This window comes from Podarcis pityusensis (assembly GCF_964106645.2).
Source record: "Podarcis pityusensis genome assembly, chromosome: 10".
Lineage (NCBI taxonomy): Eukaryota > Metazoa > Chordata > Lepidosauria > Squamata > Lacertidae > Podarcis > Podarcis pityusensis.
In genome coordinates this window covers 7,486,863-7,506,876 of record NC_138035.1, presented here as the reverse complement: position 1 = coordinate 7,506,876, position 20,014 = coordinate 7,486,863, and the positions used below count along the sequence as shown (strand labels likewise).

Sequence of the window (20,014 nt, the reverse complement as noted above, 5' to 3'; positions counted from 1 at the left end):
GCTGGCCACATGTCCTGGAAGCTGTACGCCGGCTCCCTCGGCCAATAAAGCAGGATGAGTGCCACAACCCCAGATTCGTCCGCAACTGGACCTAACGGTCAGGGGTCCCTTGACCTTTACCTTTAGCAAGATCTTGCCAGAACCGCCACAGCTACCTCTTGTTTCTCCAGGGGCATTCATTTTTGCCACCTGAGGCGGTTGCCTCAGCCTGCCTAATGGATGGGCCAACCCTACTAGGATCTCGGTCACTTCAGGCATTCATTCATTTTGGTTGTTAGTGTCTTCCCCGCAATTCATGTTTTGCCAGCGCATGTGGTATATTCCTGACTAACCTTTTCAATAAATTTAACAGGGAAACGTTGGCTTGTCCGGGAAGCCAGGGCAAAAGGTGAGGATGCAGCTGACCAGTGCAAGGCGCAGAATACCTTAACAATACTTTTTAGCCAGGTTATTCAGAGAATTTCACGTACGGTATGTCACCAACTCTGACAACAAGCCTGAAACTAAGCAGGTATTTCTTTTAATCTTCATAGCATATGGACTAAGCTACAAACTACAGTCGTAGTTATGTAGCAGGTGCCTTTAAGTGCAATGTGTATGGTTTAAATGGATTGTCAGCATGGTTCATTTTAAAATTTTAACTGGATGGGTTTATTCCCCATCCTTCAGGAAGTGTGAGACAGCCTGGTTTTCATCCGGACCCCAGTGTATGGGCAGGGGAGGGGGGGAAATCACCACTAGACCTGGAAAATCCTGCCAACCTAGCAGTTCGAAAGCACATCAAAGTGCAAGTAGATAAATAGGTACCACTCCAGCGGGAAGGTGAACGGCGTTTCTGTGCGCTGCTCTGGTTTGCCAGAAGCGGCTAATCATGCTGGCCACATGACCCAGAAGCTGTACGCCGGCTCCCTCGGCCAATAAAGCGAGATGAGCGCCGCAACCCCAGAGTCGGCCACGACTGGACCTAGTGGTCAGGGGTCCCTTTACCTTTACCTTTAGACCTGGAAAAAGCTCCCATTGGTGCCAATGGGAGCTTTTTCCCCTCTGGAGCTTAAGAGGTAGGGTTTTTCAGGACCAAGAAGAGGGAGGAAAAGGTAAAGCTTCTCTTCTTTGTGCACTATACTCTCAATAATGACACACACATTCTGCAAGTCAGAATAAGGTTGCTGTTGCCAGCGGAGGAGGGAGAAAGAGGGGCAAAATAGACCAACATCTTGGCTATTGTTTACTTCAGGGGGAAACTGGTCCAAAGGGTGAGAAAGGTGAGCAAGGACCGTCTGGAAGACCTGGCGAGCCCGGCCTAAGAGGTAAAGATGTAAGTAGAAACTAAAAGTACAAATCTGGGGAGCTGAACTTTGCAATTTCTGAACCAATGACTAGGGGAGGAAGTATGCGATTATTTAGCTCAGGGCTAGCCAGCATAAATTGCTGGATTACAACTCCCATCATTCTTTTTTTTAAAAAAAATATTTTTATTGGTTTTTTTAACATATCATTTCCAACAGTCATATAACATAACTTCTTATCTTATGCAATGTTTTAGACTTCCGTCAACACCTCTGATGATTTTTCGTTCTTTCTCACTTATTCTGCATTTCTTAATTTCCCTATTACTCTTAATTATCATTAACTAATAATTTTCCTCATGGTCTTTCTTGCAATATTTCAAATAATCCTCCTTACAAAACTTATTGTAGTGCTACCAGCGTAATCTGTTCATTACCATTACTTTTCAAATAGTTCATATATTTACTCCAGCCTTCTAAAAATCTCTGGTCCTGCAGGTTTCGAACCCTTCCTGTTAATTTATCTAATTCTGCATAGTCCATCAATTTCATCTGCCATTCTTCTTTCGTCGGTACAACTCCCATCATTCTTGACCATTGACCCTAGGCTGCTGGGAATTGTAGTCTCTCAGCCTCCCATCCCTGCTCCTGATAGTGAGGTCAATTACATGCAAACGTAGTCCTGTATCTCAATGACTTTTTGCTCGGGGTAAATGGGTACGAAAATCTGGAACTGCAGGTTGTAACCACAGCATATTAAGTGACAAAGGAACGTAGGGATGAACATTTCAACTTGTTGACACTAACTGTGAAACATCCGAAAACGGATGCTTTGAATTCATACTAGGGAGAGCCAGGGAAGAGGGGTAACCTGGCGTCTAGGTAACAGTTTGAGAAATCTAGCCTTGCTTCTAATCTCTTGCAATATAAACCCATTGAGTGCTTAAACCAGGGGTCGGCAAAATTTTTTAGCCGTGGGCCAGTCCACTGTCCCTCAGACCTTGTGACGGGCCGGAGAAGCCACACCAGCAGGGGCTGGGGAACTGGAAGAAGAGGCGAGGGGGCAAGTAGTCCTTCTCCCCAGCCCCAGCCCCAGCTGCTGCGCTTACCTCCCAGGGGCTGCCACCGCCACCACCGCTGCTGCTTCTCATGGGTAGGTGGCGCAAGATCGTCCGCTCCGCTCTCTGGCCCACAGGAGCACCCGGCGGCAGCGGCAGAGGGAAGGTGAGCGGCGCAAAAGGGCTGGCTCCAGAGAGGGGCTGCTTAAAATGGTGCTCAGCCAGCTCAGCCCTGTCAGGAGTTCAGCCTACACTCGAGTAGGACCCCGGCAGAGACACATGCCCGACTGGCATGTTCTCTCCCTCCTGGTCTTTCTTCGGGAGTTTCAAAAGCTTTCTTCAGCCCAAACATCACAGCGACCGATGCCAACCAACACCGGCATGCTTAGGGATCCGCAGAGTTTGTGCAGCTTGCGTGACAGACCTCAGCAACTCAGCATTTTGGCTAATCTACTTTATTTACATATAAACACACACGGAGCACTGCAACATGGCTCCCTCTCTCTCTAGCATCAGACAGCAAAGAGAAAAGGAACAAAGGACAATAGTCCCACTTCACGGAACACAGTAACACAAACATCCTGTCTCCGTCACTTCCTACTCTGTGGAGTCAAAACGTACACCGTCATGTGATAGACAAAAATCCCATGACTGCAATCATGGAGCAGGAATTCTAACAAGCCCAGCCCCCTTCCTCCTCTAAGGCAGGGCAGGGAGAAGCCAGGAGGAGGGAGGGAGGAGGCGCCACCGCTGTGTGAGGGATAAGGGGGAGGGAACGGAATGGTGCAGAGGGGGGAAATGGTGCAGCCCGAACGAACAGAATCCCCACGCCGATCCACAGACAGTCCGTGGGCCAGATCCTGAAGGCAATTGGGCCTGATCTGGCCCATGGACCTTGGTTTGGCGACCGCTGACTTGAGCTAACACATGTAGTTGCATCGACAATTTTGCTCTGTTTTCTGGGGCCTTTCAGGGCATGGTAATGCACAGTCTGTGTAAGATGTCTTAATAGGGCATACCAGGGCTTTTCCCCAGACAGGACTCAGTGGACCCTCTCAGATGTGTACTGTTGCCATTATAAGAGAACAAGGCAGGTGCTCATGTTGATTTTCAGCACCTCTTTTTCTAGAAAAATAGCACTTCGTGGCATAACAGGGGTGCATCTACAGCTCTCAAGCTCCTAAGAGGGTATTGCATTGAGCATCGGTCCTTCTGTCCTTCTAGGGGGAAGCAGGCACTCCTGGTGAGACTGGAGAGAGAGGAATTCGGGTAAGGAATCTCTCTGGACTTGCATGCTGTTGAGACCTCAAACTCTCCATAGCTACCCTGCGAATCCTCTTTCCCTGACACACTAGGTTTTTATTTACCTACAGGTAGTATTTTGATGTATGGGGATTTTGTGGTAATGTTCAGGGATGCAGGAGAGGATATATTGTTTGATTATAGCCTTTCCAACTTGTGTAAACAAGTTCACAAGTTAGCAGAGTAACATTCCCCTTTTTAAACTCAGCAGATGCGTTTGCTCAGGCTCGCTAAAGCTTCTATAATAACTGTTCTGGTATTTCCCCCTTATTCCCTCATAAAAGATAAGACACAACACAGTCTTCTATAAAAGTATAAAAAGAGTTTACTCACATTCCGTTCACAATTGGATCCTAGAAGGCAGACTTAGCTTAGAAAAGTAACATAAACCTGGAAACTATCTCATAAGGAGACAGTCCCTTTTCCTCTCTTGGCTGGAAGAGAGCATCTTTGGCTAAGCAGATGTTGCTTCTTTGACGAAAGTAGTCATAGATAGAGAGATGGTGGCCAGTCCTATGCTTTTGTTACCTGCACAGGTGAGGCCACGCCCACCTCTAGTCACATGCAGAGGAAGTCTGTCCCAGCCCAGAAGGAAACAGGAAGTTTACCTGCTGGCTGGACAAACATTCCTCCCCATGTGTAAACATGTTCACTCTAGGAATGTTGTACTTGACTGCTCTTGTGTTTCACATCCCACAGATTTGTCTGCCCAGGAGCACTCAGTCATGTCAGTCAGACCCTTGTCCACAGCTCAGCCCCACAGGCGGAGCAAACTCAGTGAGAAAATCGAGCCCAAGTTGCTCATGTCCCCTCAATTCTTCTGCAGGGTCCTTTGGGTCTGCCAGGACGTCCCGGAGAGCGAGGGATGAAAGGAGAGGCGGGAGAAACGGGCAAGGATGTAAGTTGGATACCAAGAGGATTGTGCAGTGGGGGTCGGAATAATTCTGGCACTTTTGAGAGCAAGTTGCCAAAATATTAATATTTTCAGCCCTACAGCCTGCCTCGAATAAGAAAGATCTACAAATCACATAACGCAGGAGTGAGAAACCTCTGCCTTGTGGGGACACATGTGGACCCCTCTATCTGGCTTTTGGGATTTCCCAAGGCCCTGCACGTGCTCACACTTTCCTCAAGTGCTTTTGCCCGCCTAGAACATGTCCTTAAAACTGGAGTCATGTCCCTTGTTTTCCTGTCTGAAGGAGGGAGAAATGTGTGTGTATTTAGAAATCTCTGGCATGGCTTTCTGTGCAAAGCTAAGAGTGCCTCCCATTGCTCCGCCCACTTTTGCCTCTGGCTCCGCCCACCCCTGGCATGTGGTCCTTGGGCTGAATAGGCCTCTTGCTGTAGTCTTGTTGCTGAGCAACAGCGTGCAGAGCTCAATGGGGTGGGAGACCAGCCAACCAGAGGAGCCCTTGCCTAGAGCTAAACCGAAGTCAGGTCCAGTCCTAGGGTTGGGCAAACAGCAATCCATGTGGGTCAGAAGTTCCAGGGGTCAGGGAATCTGATGATCATGGGGCCAAGATGAGCAGGAAGCTCATTCTAGGAATGGAGTTGAGAGATGACCTAACCTGGGGAGAAAACAGCAAAGACCTGATGAAGAGAGCACAGCACAGGTTATATTTTCTGAGAATCCTCCGGGAAAACAATCTCTCAAAGGACCTGTTGATGGCATTTTAACATTGTACTGTGGAGAGTGTATTAACTTATGGTCTGTGTGTGTGGTTTGGGAGCTGCACGGTCAGGGAAAAAACAATGCTGTCTAGGGTTGCAAAGACTGCGGAGAGAATAATTGGGTGCCCTCTTCCCACCTTGGATCAAATCTATGCTGCCAGGCAGTGCCATAAGAAAGCTGCAGAGATAGCGCAGGATAGTGCGCACCCCGGAAATGATCTCTTTCAGCTTCTGCCTTCTGGAAGAAGGTCCAGGGTTATCAAGACTAGGACTAGCCGCCTGAGAAACAGTTTCTACCCAAATGTGATTTTGGTTTTAAACGCAGTGTAAGGAGTCTCTATGGGAGTATATTGTATTTAAAAATGGGGTATCAGAGTTTTTAGGGGGCTAACCAGGTTGGGATAGCTGGAGTAGCAGGCTTGTTGGTTTTTGAATGTCTGATGTAGTTTTTTCAATTTCATTGTTCTTATTATGTACTGAAGTTTTCACCCTGGGCCAGCAGGGGGATACTGTAGATAGTTTTCACTCAGGTCCACATATGCAAATAAGGGATTGAAAGTGACATTCAGTGATTGGATAGTTACAGAAAGTGGTTACTGTTGCGTTGTATAACTGTTGCTCTATATAAGCAGGCTGGCTGAACCCTTCAGTTCAGTTCTGTTCTGGCCTGTGAATAAACAAGAGCTGTTTGAAGAATCGCTGTGTCGTCTGATATGTTCACCCACAACTTAACAGTTCTGTATGGGACAAGGACAATAAAGATTATCGTATCGTAGGGCCAGGAACCACAAGCACTGTTTCCAGCATCTGACTGCTGCTGGAAACTCTGCTTCAGAAGGATGCAGCCAGCTGGTTCCCATCCGTGCCTCCTCCTCTTGTGTCCTTGAAGGCTGATCAGCTGCAAGTAGAGTCACTCCGCTTTCTCCCCCTTCAGGCTGCTGTTCTGCAGGCGAAGCTGACTCCAGGCCCATGACAGTACCCCATGCTTGCATGAAGGTGTAGCTCTGTGAAGTGGCCATGCTGAAACTTGGGTCCAGAATATAATGCACTGTGTAGCCCCAATTACAGAGAACATTGAATGAGGAGTCTGTTGACAATTACAATGACATGTTGATAATTAAAAAAATAAGATGAACTCTGCTGGATCAGGCCAGGATCCATAGCTGTCAACCGTCCCTTATTTGGCGGGAAAGTCCCTTATCCCAGCGCTGTGTCCTGCTGCTGTCCCTTATTGATGATGTCCCTTAAATTTCCCGGGTTTCAAAGGAAGCAGCTCATCTCCCTCCCTCCCTGCTGGCCAGGGAGGAGGGAGGCTCCAACTGTGTTGCTTGGCTGCGTTGCTCACCCAATAAGGAGTCGGAGAACGACTGGGGGGTGGAGCTTGCATGCCTTGTGCCGATCAAATCGGCCGCCTTGCCTGGGGACTCGCCTTTGCTCAGCGCTTCCCAGCGGAGAGGTGACGGTGGTTTTCCTTGCTGCATCCCCTTTGCCGGGTTGCTGCGCTGTGGGAACCACCGCTTGAGGCTTCGTTTGGCTGCTGGCTGAGCTTTCTGCCTTTGGCTTGGAGGGGCTCAGAAGTTGAACATACCTGTGCTTGGAAAATCCCTTATTTTGGCTGCTGATCCCTTATTTTCAAGGCTGCTGGTCCCTTATTTTCAAATCTGTAAGTTGACAGCTATGCCAGGATCCTGTTCCCAGATGCCAGTGAGAAGCCCACAAGCAGAATATGATTGCAAGAGCACTCTACCCACTGGTATTCAACTGGTACCTTTGACTGTGGAGACAAAGCATTAGCCATTATGACTAAGTAGCTGCCAGTAGTCTAATTCTCGATTAATTTGCCTGACCCGCTTTTAAAGCCACACAAGGCACTCATCCATGGCAAGCAGAGTTGTGGATTTGTGAACGCCTGCTGCCACACCAAGGGAGATTGTGAGCATTCCACTCTACCCGGACACTGAGGTCCAGCGCCGAGGGCATTCTGGCGGTTCCCTCCCTGCGAGAAGCAAAGCTATAGGGAACCAGGCAGAGGGCCTTCTCGGTGGTGGCACCCGCCCTGTGGAACGCCCTCCCACCAGATATCAAAGAGAACAACTACCAGTCTTTTAGAAGACATCTGAAGGCAGCCCTGTTCAGGGAAGCGTTTAATGTTTCATGCATTACTGTACAGTGGTACCTCGGGTTAAGAACTTAATTCATTCTGGAGGTCCGTTCTTAACCTGAAACTGTTCTTAACCTGAGGTGCCAGTTTAATTAATGGGGCCTCCTGCTGCCGGAGCACGATTTCGGTTCTCAACCTGAAGCAAAGTTCTTAACCCGAGGTACTATTTCTGGGTTAGCGGAGTCTGTAACCTGAGCGTCTATAACCTGTACCTCAGCGTCTATAACCTGAGGTACCACTGTATTTTAATATTTTGTTGAATGCTGCCCAGAGTGGCTGGGGAAGCCCAGCCAGATGGGCGGGGTATAAATAATAAATTATTATATTATTATTATTCATATGCAACTCTAAAGGAGATGGTGAAGTATCTCAGCTCATCACCTGCTCCTCTGACTCCTCTTTCATTCTGCTTTTCTCCTCCTCCTCCTAGGGAGCCGGCGGAGAGAAAGGAGACAAGGGCGAATCCGTAGGTTTGCAAATTCTCCTTGTTAGCCTTGCATGAGAGCCATCAAAGGCACCTTTTCAAGTGGGCTAGCCTTCTGCATTCATATCTTGGGTGGTGGTGGTGGTTTCCATGTCAGCATATGTACGTCTTGTGTTTCTGCAGGGACAGCCTGGGCCCCCTGGAACTCCTGGAAAGACCGTGAGTAATGCTTGTTCTCCTGGGGAAATAGTGCGAGATGGGAAGAAAGAGATGGTGTCTCATTCCTTGGCAAACGTGGCACAGATCAAAAGCCAGGCTAACTGGGGAGATTTGCTCCAGTCGAGGACTTTATTAAGGCCCAGGGATTGTATACTCATGGGGGTGGTAGATAGCGGATGCAGGACCCTGGGCAGGAGGCCGGAAAATGTTGCTCTCCCGGGGTGAGGAATTGGGAGGAAAATGCAACACTCCCAGGTGAGATCGGAGACATCCATTGGCTCCTAGTATGTTTCCAAGCACAATTCAAAGTGTTGGTGCTGACCTTGGAAGCCCTAAACGGCCTCAAAGGCCCAGTATACCTGAAAGAGCGTCTCCACCACCATCGTTCAGCCCAGACACTGAGGTCCAGTTCTGAGGGCCTTCTGGCAGTTCCCTCAGTGCGAGAAGCCAAGTTACAGGGAACCAGGCAGAGGGCCTTCTCGGTGGTGGCACCCGCCCTGTGGAACACCCTCCCGCCAGATGTCAAGGAAATAAACAACTATCTGACTTTTAGAAGACATCTGAAGGCAACCCTGTATGGGGAAATTTTTTATGTCTGCTGTTTTATTGTGTTTTTAATATCCTGTTGGAAGCCGCCCAGAGTGGCTAGGGAGGCCCGGCCAGATGGGCAGATGATAACGACAACAACAACAATTTAGTATTCATACCCTGCCCATCTGGCTGAGTTTCCCCAGCCACTCTAGGTTAAAAAACAATGCAGCATTAAATATTAAAAACTTCCCTAAACAGGGCTGCCTTCAGATGTCTTTTAAAGATAAGATAGCTGCTTATTTCCTTCACATCTGAAGGGAGGGCATTCCACAGGGCTTTATTTACTTTATTATAAGTAATAAATTATTATTATTATTATTATTATTATTATTATTATTATTACCACTACTACTACCTTCTGTGGGTGCTAAGGGCTAAGAACTACTTTTAAGAACTCTGTTCTGTACTTTTGTAATTTGTGTAGCTGCTTTTGTTTTTTAAAAAAATTATTTACATTAGTTTTCGGAATCTTACTCTATTATGGAAACCTTTAGTAAAAAGAATGAAAGCCATCTACATCACACACACCCCTTAAAAAAGAAGAAGGGGGAAGTGCTTGGAGAACACGGCCAAGCACCTACAAGAGGTCCTTCTCCTCTCTGAAAGGGGCTTTCTCTCCTCCCCACGTTCTTATCAATGTTCCTCTGACAATTGTAGGTTCTTCCTCTGAAAAGCAGCGTTGCCGTCAAAGGAGAGAAGGTACCACTTCTTCCCCTACTGAAATATTAGTGATATGACTGAATGTCTTGCATGACTTGGGCGAGTTCATTGGCTCGTGTAGAAACCCTTTGTGCATCTCCTGGGGGTATGGTCTTAGCTGCCGTTCTCCACCTAGAGTGGAGAACCTCAGGCCCTGGTCCAGAGATGGATCTCCAGCTGACCGCAGTGCTTCTTGGACGGAACGACTCGCCACAGAGAATGCCAGTCCGTGGCTTGGATGCCCTTCATTCCACCGGAATCTGTAGAGGCAGATGCCAGATTTCTGTGAAATGAAGCCCATCAGGCATGGGTTCCCTCTTCACCCTTCTCGCTTGAGAGCCCATCAAGTGAAGACTTCATGGCATCCTCAGTCGACCGTGTTGTGGTTGCCGCAGAACTGGAAGAAGACGTTGAAGCGAAGTGCCCAGATGTTCCTGGTGGTGGTGCCAGTTGTGGAAGAGCAACCTGGTCCAAATCTTATCAAGGAGCACCCTGCCACACACAAAGTCTAGGTTCACCAGCACATCACTTCACATGTAGACATCGCAGTAACCTATTTACAGAAAATAATTTCGAGAAAGCTCTGATGTTAGGAGACAACCCACACCAAGGGCTCTGGACCCTGCTGTGGGGTGGTGCTAGGGGTTCTGCCCTTACATATGGATGTAAGAAAAGGCTTGCTAGGGCAGAGCAGAGGTCCATTTCACCCATCACAACCACAGTGGCCAACCAGATGTATCTTGGGAAGCCCACAAGGAAGACCTGATTGCCACAGACCTTTCCTGATGTTTCTCACAGATGCTGAGTGTAGCATGTAGATGATAATCCATACCATTTGAAAGGCAGCTGCTGGGAATTGCAAGTGCTCAGGCCTGTGGGAATGTTCAGGGTGGCAGGAAAGGGGATATATTGTTTGTTAATATCCTTCCTAACTAGCGTTAGGGACGCGGGTGGTGCTGTGGTCTAAACCACTGTGCCTCTTGGGCTTGCCGATCAGAAGGTCAGCAGTTCGAACCCCCACGATGGGGTGAGCTCTTCACTCCCAGGTCTTGCCAACCTAGCAGTTCGAAAGCACACCAGTGCAAGTAGGTAAACAGGTACCACTCCGGTGGGAAGGTAAATGCTGTTTCCGTGCGCTGCTCAGTTTCGCCAGAAGCGGATTAGTCATGCTGGCCACATGACCCGGGAAAACTTGATTTATTATTATTCAATCAATCAATCAATCAATCAATCAATCAATCTTTATTACAGTCCAGAGACCCAACAAATCGTTACAAAGCAATGCACAATTCAGACAGCCTACTTCCAAGTTAAACAAGCATTTTGTTCAGACTTAAAGATAGGGATCATTGATTCTTGCGACCACCAATAAAAACTTTGCCACTGCTAATGTTCTAGCATTTGTCCGATCTTCCAGTAATTATTCATTATTATGTTTTTATCCCCTTCTTACCTTCTTGTAATTATTGTTTAAGTTTATATCCTACCCTTCTTCCCAAAGGAGCCCAGGTTGGCAAACACCCAGCTGATAAAAACAATAATATTTAAAATACAATAAATGCATGTTTAAAACATTAACAAGCTCGAAGGCTGTATCATGAATTGTGCAACCCACTTTCTTTCTTTCTTTTATAAAATATTTATTGAGAATTTTAAAACATTCAAACAATACAGCATATTTAAGTCAAAAGAAAAAAGAAAGCAAAAAAAGCATAAAAAACATACCAAAATACAGACAAAAAAACATAAAAAAGAAAATAGTTCATTTTCTTGAATATCGTTTTCATAACCCTCTTTCATGACTCCCTCACGTCTCCCTTTTCTGTTTCCCTGGTTACAAAATCATATTCCGCAATACTTCACCTTCTTTTAAAGATTATTTTAGATTATATACTTCAACAATTATGTCTCCAATTTTACCTCTTGTTATCAAAAATTTAAATATTTATACTTGACATAATATTATTCCAATTTCATCTTTGTTCTTATAGTTCAATTATTTCATATTCCCTTCCACTAGTTTACTAATGCCATATTGCTTTTGTATCTTGCATCATTTTAACATTCATAAAGTTTACAATGCTTTTGCAAATAGTCCTTAAACTTTTTCCAGTCCTCTTCCACTGTCTCTTCTCCCAGGTCTCGGATTCTGCCAGTCATTTCTGCCAATTCCATTTGTCTATCAGTTGCACCTGCCATTCTTCCAGAGTGGGCAAATCTTGAGTCTTCCAATGCTTTGCGATGAGTATTCTTGCTACTGTTGTCGCATACATAAAGAAAGTTCGATCCTTCTTTAACACCCTTTGGCCGACAATGCCCAAAAGGAAGACCTCTGGTTTCTTAGGGAAGGTATATTTAAATACCTTTTTTAACTCATTATAGATCATTTCCCAGAAAGCCTTGACCCTTGGGCAAGTCCACCAAAGGTGAAAAAATGTTCCTTCAGTCTCCTTATATTTCCAGCATTTATTGTCTGGCAAATGGTATATTTTTGCAATCTTGACTGGGGTCATGCAACCCGCTTTCTTCTGAGTTGGTTGGTTGCCATTCTTGTATCTTGCAGAAGCAAATGCCACAGTATAGCTCTGTGCTGTGCGAAGAAATCCTTTATTTTCTTTTTTCTTTTTTGGCAGTTCTATACATATACATATATATATATATATTATTAAATTATCTGTTTTACAATTTGAAATACACATTTAAACATCCTTAAAATATGAATGACTTCTCTTCTCCTCTTTCCATGGTTCATTTTGCATATCATAAATCCCTGCGTATTTTACAAAAACCCAAACCATTCAGTATTCCATTATTGCATCCATCAAAATGTATTTACACTGTTGAATTCAGCTTGTCAAGAAATCCTTTATTTTCTTTGTCCTGAATCGTCCAACCTTCTTCACTGCCGCAGCAGTATTGGGTTCTCGTATTATGAGACAGAAAGAAAACCTTCACTTTCTTCACACAACACATTATTGTATACATCTTTGGGTCATTCCACAACAAATCAACGCAAAAAACAAGGGTTTTGCCACCAGCCGTCTCAGATTTTGATGAAACTTGGTGTGCACTCTTCCCTTATGGTTGAAAGAAACCCCCTTAAATTTTTTTTTGCTCTATCTCAAACGGTTTAAATTCTATAGCACTTCAAATTCTAAAATTTTGTTAGAAGACATAAGAGACCCATAAATTTTATTTTATTTTTTGAGAAAGAGCATGTCTTTGGAATAATTTTCACCATCAAAAACTTTTGATTCCATCATGGAAAATTTAGGTTTTCTAAACCTCATTTTCCACCAAAAAAACTACATTTATACATTTTTAAGGCATTTATAAAATCTTTTGAGTGGTAGTGTATTTTTTCCTGAAATCCTCATCATGTTATTGAGCTCTGTGTAAAATTTCAAAGAGATCTGATCTTTGGTTATGAAGAAAAGAATTAAAATGCACACAAGACAAAGGATCTCAAGAGGGACAGAAACACAGTTTTCACGAAAGTTTGAAGTGCTATAAAATTAAAACCGTTTGAGATAGAGGGGGGAAATTTAAAGGGGTTTCTTTCAACCATAAGGGAAGGGTGTACACCAAGTTTCACCAAAATCCAAGACGGCGGGTGGTATGACCGTGTTGAACTGACGTTGAATGACCCCTTTATCCTTGCCTCGTATCTAAACTACCAAACTGCATGGTATAAGCTTCCCTCCTGGGGAGTTTCTGTATCTCCTTGATCATTTCTGTGGCCCTTCTCCCTCAGAAGATCTCAGGGTCGCAAAGGACCCGCTGCCTTCATGAATGTTCCGTTTCAAGGCCTGTACTTGAACTGACAGATTGATTTACTCACCTGTTTTTTTGCTTCTCTTCAAAGGGAGACCCCGGGCCACCTGGCAAAGGAACAGACATCAAGGTAAAACCAGACAAATGTTGGTTTGCATGTTGAAACACATTGATCAGCGCTGTGATAGGGTGGGCATAAAATGAAACTTCTCAGTGGCAGCTGGAAGCAAATTCCTTCCTTCCTTCCTTCCTTCCTTCCTTTCTTCCTTTCTTCCTTCCTTCCTCTTTCTTTCTTTCTTTCTTTCTTTCTTTCTTTCTTTCTTTCTTTCTTTCTATTAATTCAGTCTTTATTGGTTTATAATCAACACAGACACACAGTGAAAACAAACAAACAAAAACAGCACATAACTCATAAAAAAAGAAAGGAAAGGAAACAGTACAACGCGAAAACACAAAAACATTTTAGCCATCGACTTCTGACCTCCTTGTTGTGGGTTCTTCGTTTCCTTGTTACTTGCCTATATTTTCAACAAACTTAACCTTTATTATATCTTATTTGTGTTCTTTATACCTTATGTAATTCTGAGAGTTATTCAAAGCATTCTAAAGTTTTAATATGGGGACAGTGTTCTTTTAAATATTGCCTAGAAATCTTTTTAAACTTTTGGGTCAATCTATCCCTGATCTTTTCCGTCATATTCGCTAGTTCCATGTATTCAAGCAGTTTAACTTGCCATCCCTTTTTTGATGGGATTTTATCTCCTTTCCATCACCTGGCAGCCAGTATCCTTGCTGTTGCTGCATACAAAAAAATCCTTCTTTTCTCTCTCGGGATGTCTGATGCCATAATACCTAAGAGGAAGGCTTCAGGGGTTTTTTGATAAACATTGTTTTAAACAGTTTTTTTAAAAAATTCATTATATATAAGTTCCCAAAAGCTCTTTATTTTTTTACAACCCCACCACATGTGGTACATTGTTCCCTCTAGCTCTCTACACCTCCAGCATAAATTGGTTTTGTACATTTTGGCCAATTTGCTGGGGCTGATGTACCATCTGTATATCATCTTCATAAAGTTTTCTTTTATAGTAAAACAAGCCATAAATTTCAGTTCCCTTCTCCATAATTTTTCCCATTCCCCCACCTGTATGTTATATTCAAAGTCTGTCGCCTGCTGCACTATAACCGGTTTTACTACTTCTTTTACTTCCCAGTCTAACAATAACCTGTACATTTTGGAAAGCAATTTGTCATTATTTTTCAACAGACCTTTCTCTAATTCTGATATTTCCGTCGCAAAAACAGGTGTTTTTAATCAACATTAAAGATGTCGTTCAACTGGTGGTATTGTAACCAATCTGTGAGATGATGTCTTATATCCTCAAACTTTCTCAGTTTTTATTGATTTTTGTCCTCCTCTAGCAGTTTCACAACGGGGTGAGCTCCCGTTGCTCAGTCCCAGTTCCTGCCAACCTAGCAGTTCAAAAGCACATCAAAGTGCAAGTAGATAAATAGGTACCACTCCGGTGGGAAGGGAAACGGTGTTTCCGTGAGCTGCTCTGGTTCGCCAGAAGCGGCTTAGTCATGCTGGCCACATGACCCAGAAGCTGTCTGCGGACAAACGCTGGCTCCTTCGGCCTATAGAGCGAGAAGAGCGCCGCAACCCCAGAGTTGGTCACGACTGGACCTAATGGTCAGGGGTCTCTTTACCTTTACCTTTAACAGTTTCAAAGGTGTGCCATTTTGGGGGCTTAAAAAAAGCAGTTTTGAAGTTGTGGCTTCAGGTGCAAGAAGCATCAAAGGCCAAGTGAAATATACTTGGAGCCGAGTGTTGATTATTTCAGCTCATGGTCATCAGTGAGTGAGTGAGTTTCCCCCCAAAACCTCTGGCTATATATACATTATTTACACAATGGGTCCCACGTGATTGGCTGATTCAACTCCCCTCCTGGAGCCTGATTGGGCTGCTCCTGCTGATTCACTTCCTCCTGGAACCGGATTGGGCGGCTCCTGCAGACCAATCAAGTTGCTGCTTTCTAGGATCCTACCGGCCAATTATTCTAGGCTCAGTACATAACACCAACCCTGTCCCAAAAGCAAAGATCAGGAACCTGTAGCCATCCAGATATTGTTGGATTCTGATTGTTTTATTACATCATGTCTATGTCACTTTTATTATTATCTTTTTCTGCTTTGCTTGGAAATCGCTTTGGGGCTTTCTTGGTAGGGTGTGCATATTTAATAAACCCAAACCTACATCTCCCATCAGCTCTGAGCTGGGGCTGATGGGAATTGTAGTCCCAACAGCATCTCTGGAGGTCCATGAGTTTGCTGTCTCCGGACAGCAGCCAACATCTGGATTCATCCTATGGTTTATGCTTTGGCTGTGTATCCCATCTGTTCTGAATGGGAAAATGTATATTGGTTATGCACAGTCGGATCTCAAACCCATATGCATCTAAATGGGTAGGTCTGAGGGGAATCAAAGGAGCTCATGTTGGGAAACTGTGTACGTGCAGCTACTCAAACAGAGTCAATTAAGGTTTGGCAGACAGCCAGAAGGCAATCTGAAGGAGTAAGTCTGCCTGGTGATAACAGAGACATGGAGACCGCTCCCTGATTGGTCAAGCTCTCTCAAGGGAGTGATGGCCTACTAACTGGTAGTTTGGAGTTCAGTGGTTCAGTGTGTCAGTGAGTGCAGGAGTTGTTCAGTCGTGTCAGAGAGAGCTAGCATAAGATCTGTGTTCTGTTCCTGTAAATAGTCCACTGTATATAATAAACACCTAACTACAAGTTCCTGGTTCCTGCTTCGTCTATCCTGTCTGCAGCCAAGTTGCCAACTGCTTCCGTGGATTCTGCGTTGACTCTGCTAGGTCTGGCTAAAGTCCTGCAACTAATCAGAAAGTTGTGAAACACCAAATAGGTTTTGCCAATAGCTGAGTTGCTGGAATATAAGTGTAAAACGCAGGAACTTTATAAAGGAAGCAATGGGACACGGGTGGCGCTGTGGGTTAAACCACAGAGCCTAGGGCTTGCCGATCAGAAGGCGATGGGGTGAGCTCCCATTGCTCGGTCCCTGCTCCTGCCAACCTAGCAGTTTGAAAGCACGTCAAAGTGCAAGTAGATAAATAGGTACCGCTCCGGCAGGAAGGTAAACGGTGTTTCCGTGTGCTGCTCTGGTTCACCAGAAGCGGCTTAGTCATGCTGGCCACATGACCCGGAAGCTGTACGCTGGCTCCCTCGGCCAATAAAGCGAGATGAGCACTGCAACCCCAGAGTCGTCTGCGACTGGACCTAATGGTCAGGGGTCCCTTTACCTTTACCTTATAAAGGAAGCAGGTATTACATTTCACTTTCCTTCTGTCCTGTCCTAATATCCTCCCAGATTCTGAACTCTTAAAACTCTGCATCTGCTGCCAAGCCTGTCCCGTCACTTGAATAAAGATCTTTTTCTTAATTACATTTAAGAGTCTCTGTCTGAATCTAGGCACATCAGAGAAATGTTTCATTTAAATGCGTTGTAAGCTTTGCATGAGAAATCAGGTTGGCGAAAACGGGACTCCACAGTGCCACCTGGTGTCGTTGAGTTATAATGCATATACAGTCCACATGGGGACACTGCAGCTGAAAACTATTTTTTTCTGTCTCTTGCCTTTGCATTACACATGATGAACAATCCTGTTTATGACTACTGCTGCCATTTGTTCCGAGTGCAGGATCTGGAAAGACTCTTTGAAGCTTATGGCATCAAGGTAGGTTGCAACCTAATGAATGACTTAGAGGGAGACAAAACTGATTCTGGAATTAAGTCGAAATAAAAAAATTCCTTCCTGTAGCACCTTAAAGACCAACTAAGTTAGTTCTTGGTATAAGCTTTCGTGTGCATGCACACTTCTTCAGATACACAGAAGAACCAACTTAGTTGGTCTTTAAGGTGCTACAGGAAGGAATTTTTTTATTTCGACTATGGCAGACCAACACGGCTACCCATCTGTAACTGGAACTCTGGAATTAAGGTTATGGAAATTAAGCCTGGGGAACTATGTACCAGGAACAATTTTATTTTTAAAGTTTTTTTTTAATTTCTAACTTGCTTTTAACTTTTCAATAAAATTATTGCATGGTTTTATGTTTTAATATTGTTGTGACGTATTTTTATGATATCTATATCTATCTATATATCTATCTATATCTATATCTATCTATATCTATCTATCTATCGCAATGACAAACCTAGACAGCATCTTAAAAAGCAGAGACATCACCTTGCCGACAAAGGTCTGTATAGTTCAAGCTATGGTTTTCCCAGTAGTGATGTATGGAAGTTAGAGCTGGACCATAAAGAAGGCTGATCACCAAAGAATGGATGCTTTTGAATTATGGTGCTGGAGGAGACTCTTGAGAGTCCCATGGACTGCAAGAAGATCAAACCTCTCCATTCTGAAGGAAATCAGCACTGAGTGCTCACTGGAAGGACAAATCCTGAAGCTGAAGCTCCAATACTTTGGCCACATCATGAGAAGAGAAGACTCCCTGGAAAAGACGTTGGGAAAGATGGAAGGCACAAGGAGAAGGGGACGACAGAGGACAAGATGGTTGGACAGCGTTCTCAAAGCTACCAGCATGAGTTTGACCAAACTGCGGGGGGCAGAGGAAGACAGGAGTGCCTGGCGTGCTCTGGTCCAGGGGGTCATGAAGAGTCAGACACGACTAAACGACTAATCTATCTACCTACCTACCTATCTACCTATCTATCATCTATCTCTCATCGTACCTCGGTTGTCGAATGTAATCCATTCTAGAAGACTGTTTGACTTTCGAAATGTTCAACAACTTAGGTGCAATGGGCAGTCGGCAAGGCGCGTTCGAAAATGGAAGCATTCACTTCCGGGTTTTCGGCATTCCAAAACTGAAACGTTCGGCTTCCAAAGCGTTTGACAACCGAGGTACCACTGTATAACTATTTTTCTAAATAGCTAAGTAAATCCACTAAACGCCTCACGGCGCTTTCTTACATTTATCTCTTACCTTCCTTCCATCATGAAGATGTCATTCACAATTTTGGCTTTAGGAATGTAACCCCCCACAGAAGTTGAGGGCTGTTTCTTTTTAATAGCCTGCCATATATACAATCTGACATATTTGAACAGGTAATGACGAAAGATACATGGGAAAACAAATGTCAAAAGATTTTGAATAAATGGACAAGTTATAGGAATTGGATAGCACAGGGGGAAGGCAACCCAAGCATTCAAATTAGAATGAATAATCTGTGCATATGGTTAAAGATCTGAAGAGAGAACAAGTTTTGTGGGGAGGGGTTAAAGGAGGAAGGGGGAAAAATTAGGATAAATGAGTAGGGACAAAAGTATATACTGTTATGTATAACTAATAGGAGGATGATTTTGATGCATGCTATTGTTAGATTTTTGACTGAATGGTTTTTCTGTAAGTTATTTGACATCCCTGGATTAAAGTGTGATTATAAAGAATGGGGGGGGGGGATTAAAAATTTAATAAAAAATAATAGCCTGCCAATAGCACACGGGGAAAAGGGAAGATAGAGAGGAGATCCAGAATTTGGACTGTATTGTGTCAGCGGGATGCCCACACCAATCTCTCCTCTTGGTTGCTTCATGAGATCTAGCGTGTTGCACCTCTTTGTTTTAACTTGCAGCTGGCGCTGTTGAAGGAGCTGTCTGACCTGCTCCTCCGGGACGGGGTCGAGCTGGTGAGCCAGCAAGTGGCCGGTTCCAGGAAGGGGAAGGGGAAGTCAGCCAAGAAGAAGCAAGGCTCTAAGCAAACCACCGGTGATGTGGTGAGTATCGCAGAAGGACAACACTATGTGCCACCCTCACAGGGGACACAGGAGAGGGCCTTCTCGGTGGCTGCTCCCAGACTTTGGAACTCTCTGCCTAGGGAAACTCAGCTAGCTCCTTCCCTCCTTGTTGTCCTTCTGCTGGCAGGTAAAGACGGTTTGTGATATTTATAATATTTATAAACATGATATCCATAAAAATGGAATTATTATTATTATTATTATTATTATTATTATTATTATTATACTTATTTCACAACCCTACTTAAAACATACGAAAGTTAGGCTACAAAAACAGATTAGAACAGGAGTCAGCAAACTTTTTCAACAGAGGGCCGGTCCACTGTCCTCAGAACTTGTGGGGGGCCGGACTATATTTTGAAAAATAATAATGAATGAATTCCTATGTGTTAAGTTGGGGTGAACATATCAGACGACACACGATTCTTCAGACAGCACTTGTTTATTCACAGGCCAGAACAGAACTGAACTGAAGGGTTCAGCCAGCCTGCTTATATAGAGCTCCACTACAATGCAACAGTAACAACTTTCTGTAACTATCCAATCCCTGAACGTCACTTTCAATTCCTTATTTACATATGTGGACCTGAGTGAAAACTATCTACAGTATTCCCCCTGCTGGCCCAGGGTGAGAACTTCAGTACATAACACTATGCCCCACAAATAACCCAGAGATGCATTTTAAATAAAAGCACACATTCTACTCATGTAAAAACACGCTGATTCCCGGACCGTCTGCAGACTGGATTTCGAAGGCGATTGGGCCGGATCCAGCCCCCAGGCCTTAGTTTGCCTACCCATGGATTAGAATGACCTGAACTCTCTAAGTGGCTGGGTAGGTTTGGGTGAACAGGAATGCTTTTAGCCAGTGACAGAAATATTTCTGCCTTGATGTCCTGGCAGGTTTTTGGAAACTGGCTGCTTTTAATGATAGGGCTGGTGCCGGGCTGTTCCTATTGTAATTATCTGTATGATTTTAACGGAGCATGT

General features: G+C 44.5%; 1 protein-coding gene across 1 annotated transcript in view; it reads left to right on the top strand.

The window, feature by feature from the left end:
- The window catches only part of LOC308457810 (uncharacterized protein), a 238,705-nt gene that overhangs the window by 106,369 nt on the left and 112,322 nt on the right, over positions 1–20,014 (top strand). Inside the window, exons 44-53 of the mRNA XM_080971981.1 lie at positions 353–388; positions 1,235–1,315; positions 3,569–3,613; positions 4,473–4,544; positions 7,909–7,944; positions 8,086–8,121; positions 9,370–9,411; positions 13,277–13,315; positions 16,902–16,937; positions 18,863–19,003. Of these exons, the coding sequence (XP_080828107.1) occupies positions 353–388; positions 1,235–1,315; positions 3,569–3,613; positions 4,473–4,544; positions 7,909–7,944; positions 8,086–8,121; positions 9,370–9,411; positions 13,277–13,315; positions 16,902–16,937; positions 18,863–19,003 (564 nt within the window). The remainder of the gene's footprint in view (positions 1–352; positions 389–1,234; positions 1,316–3,568; positions 3,614–4,472; positions 4,545–7,908; positions 7,945–8,085; positions 8,122–9,369; positions 9,412–13,276; positions 13,316–16,901; positions 16,938–18,862; positions 19,004–20,014) is intronic.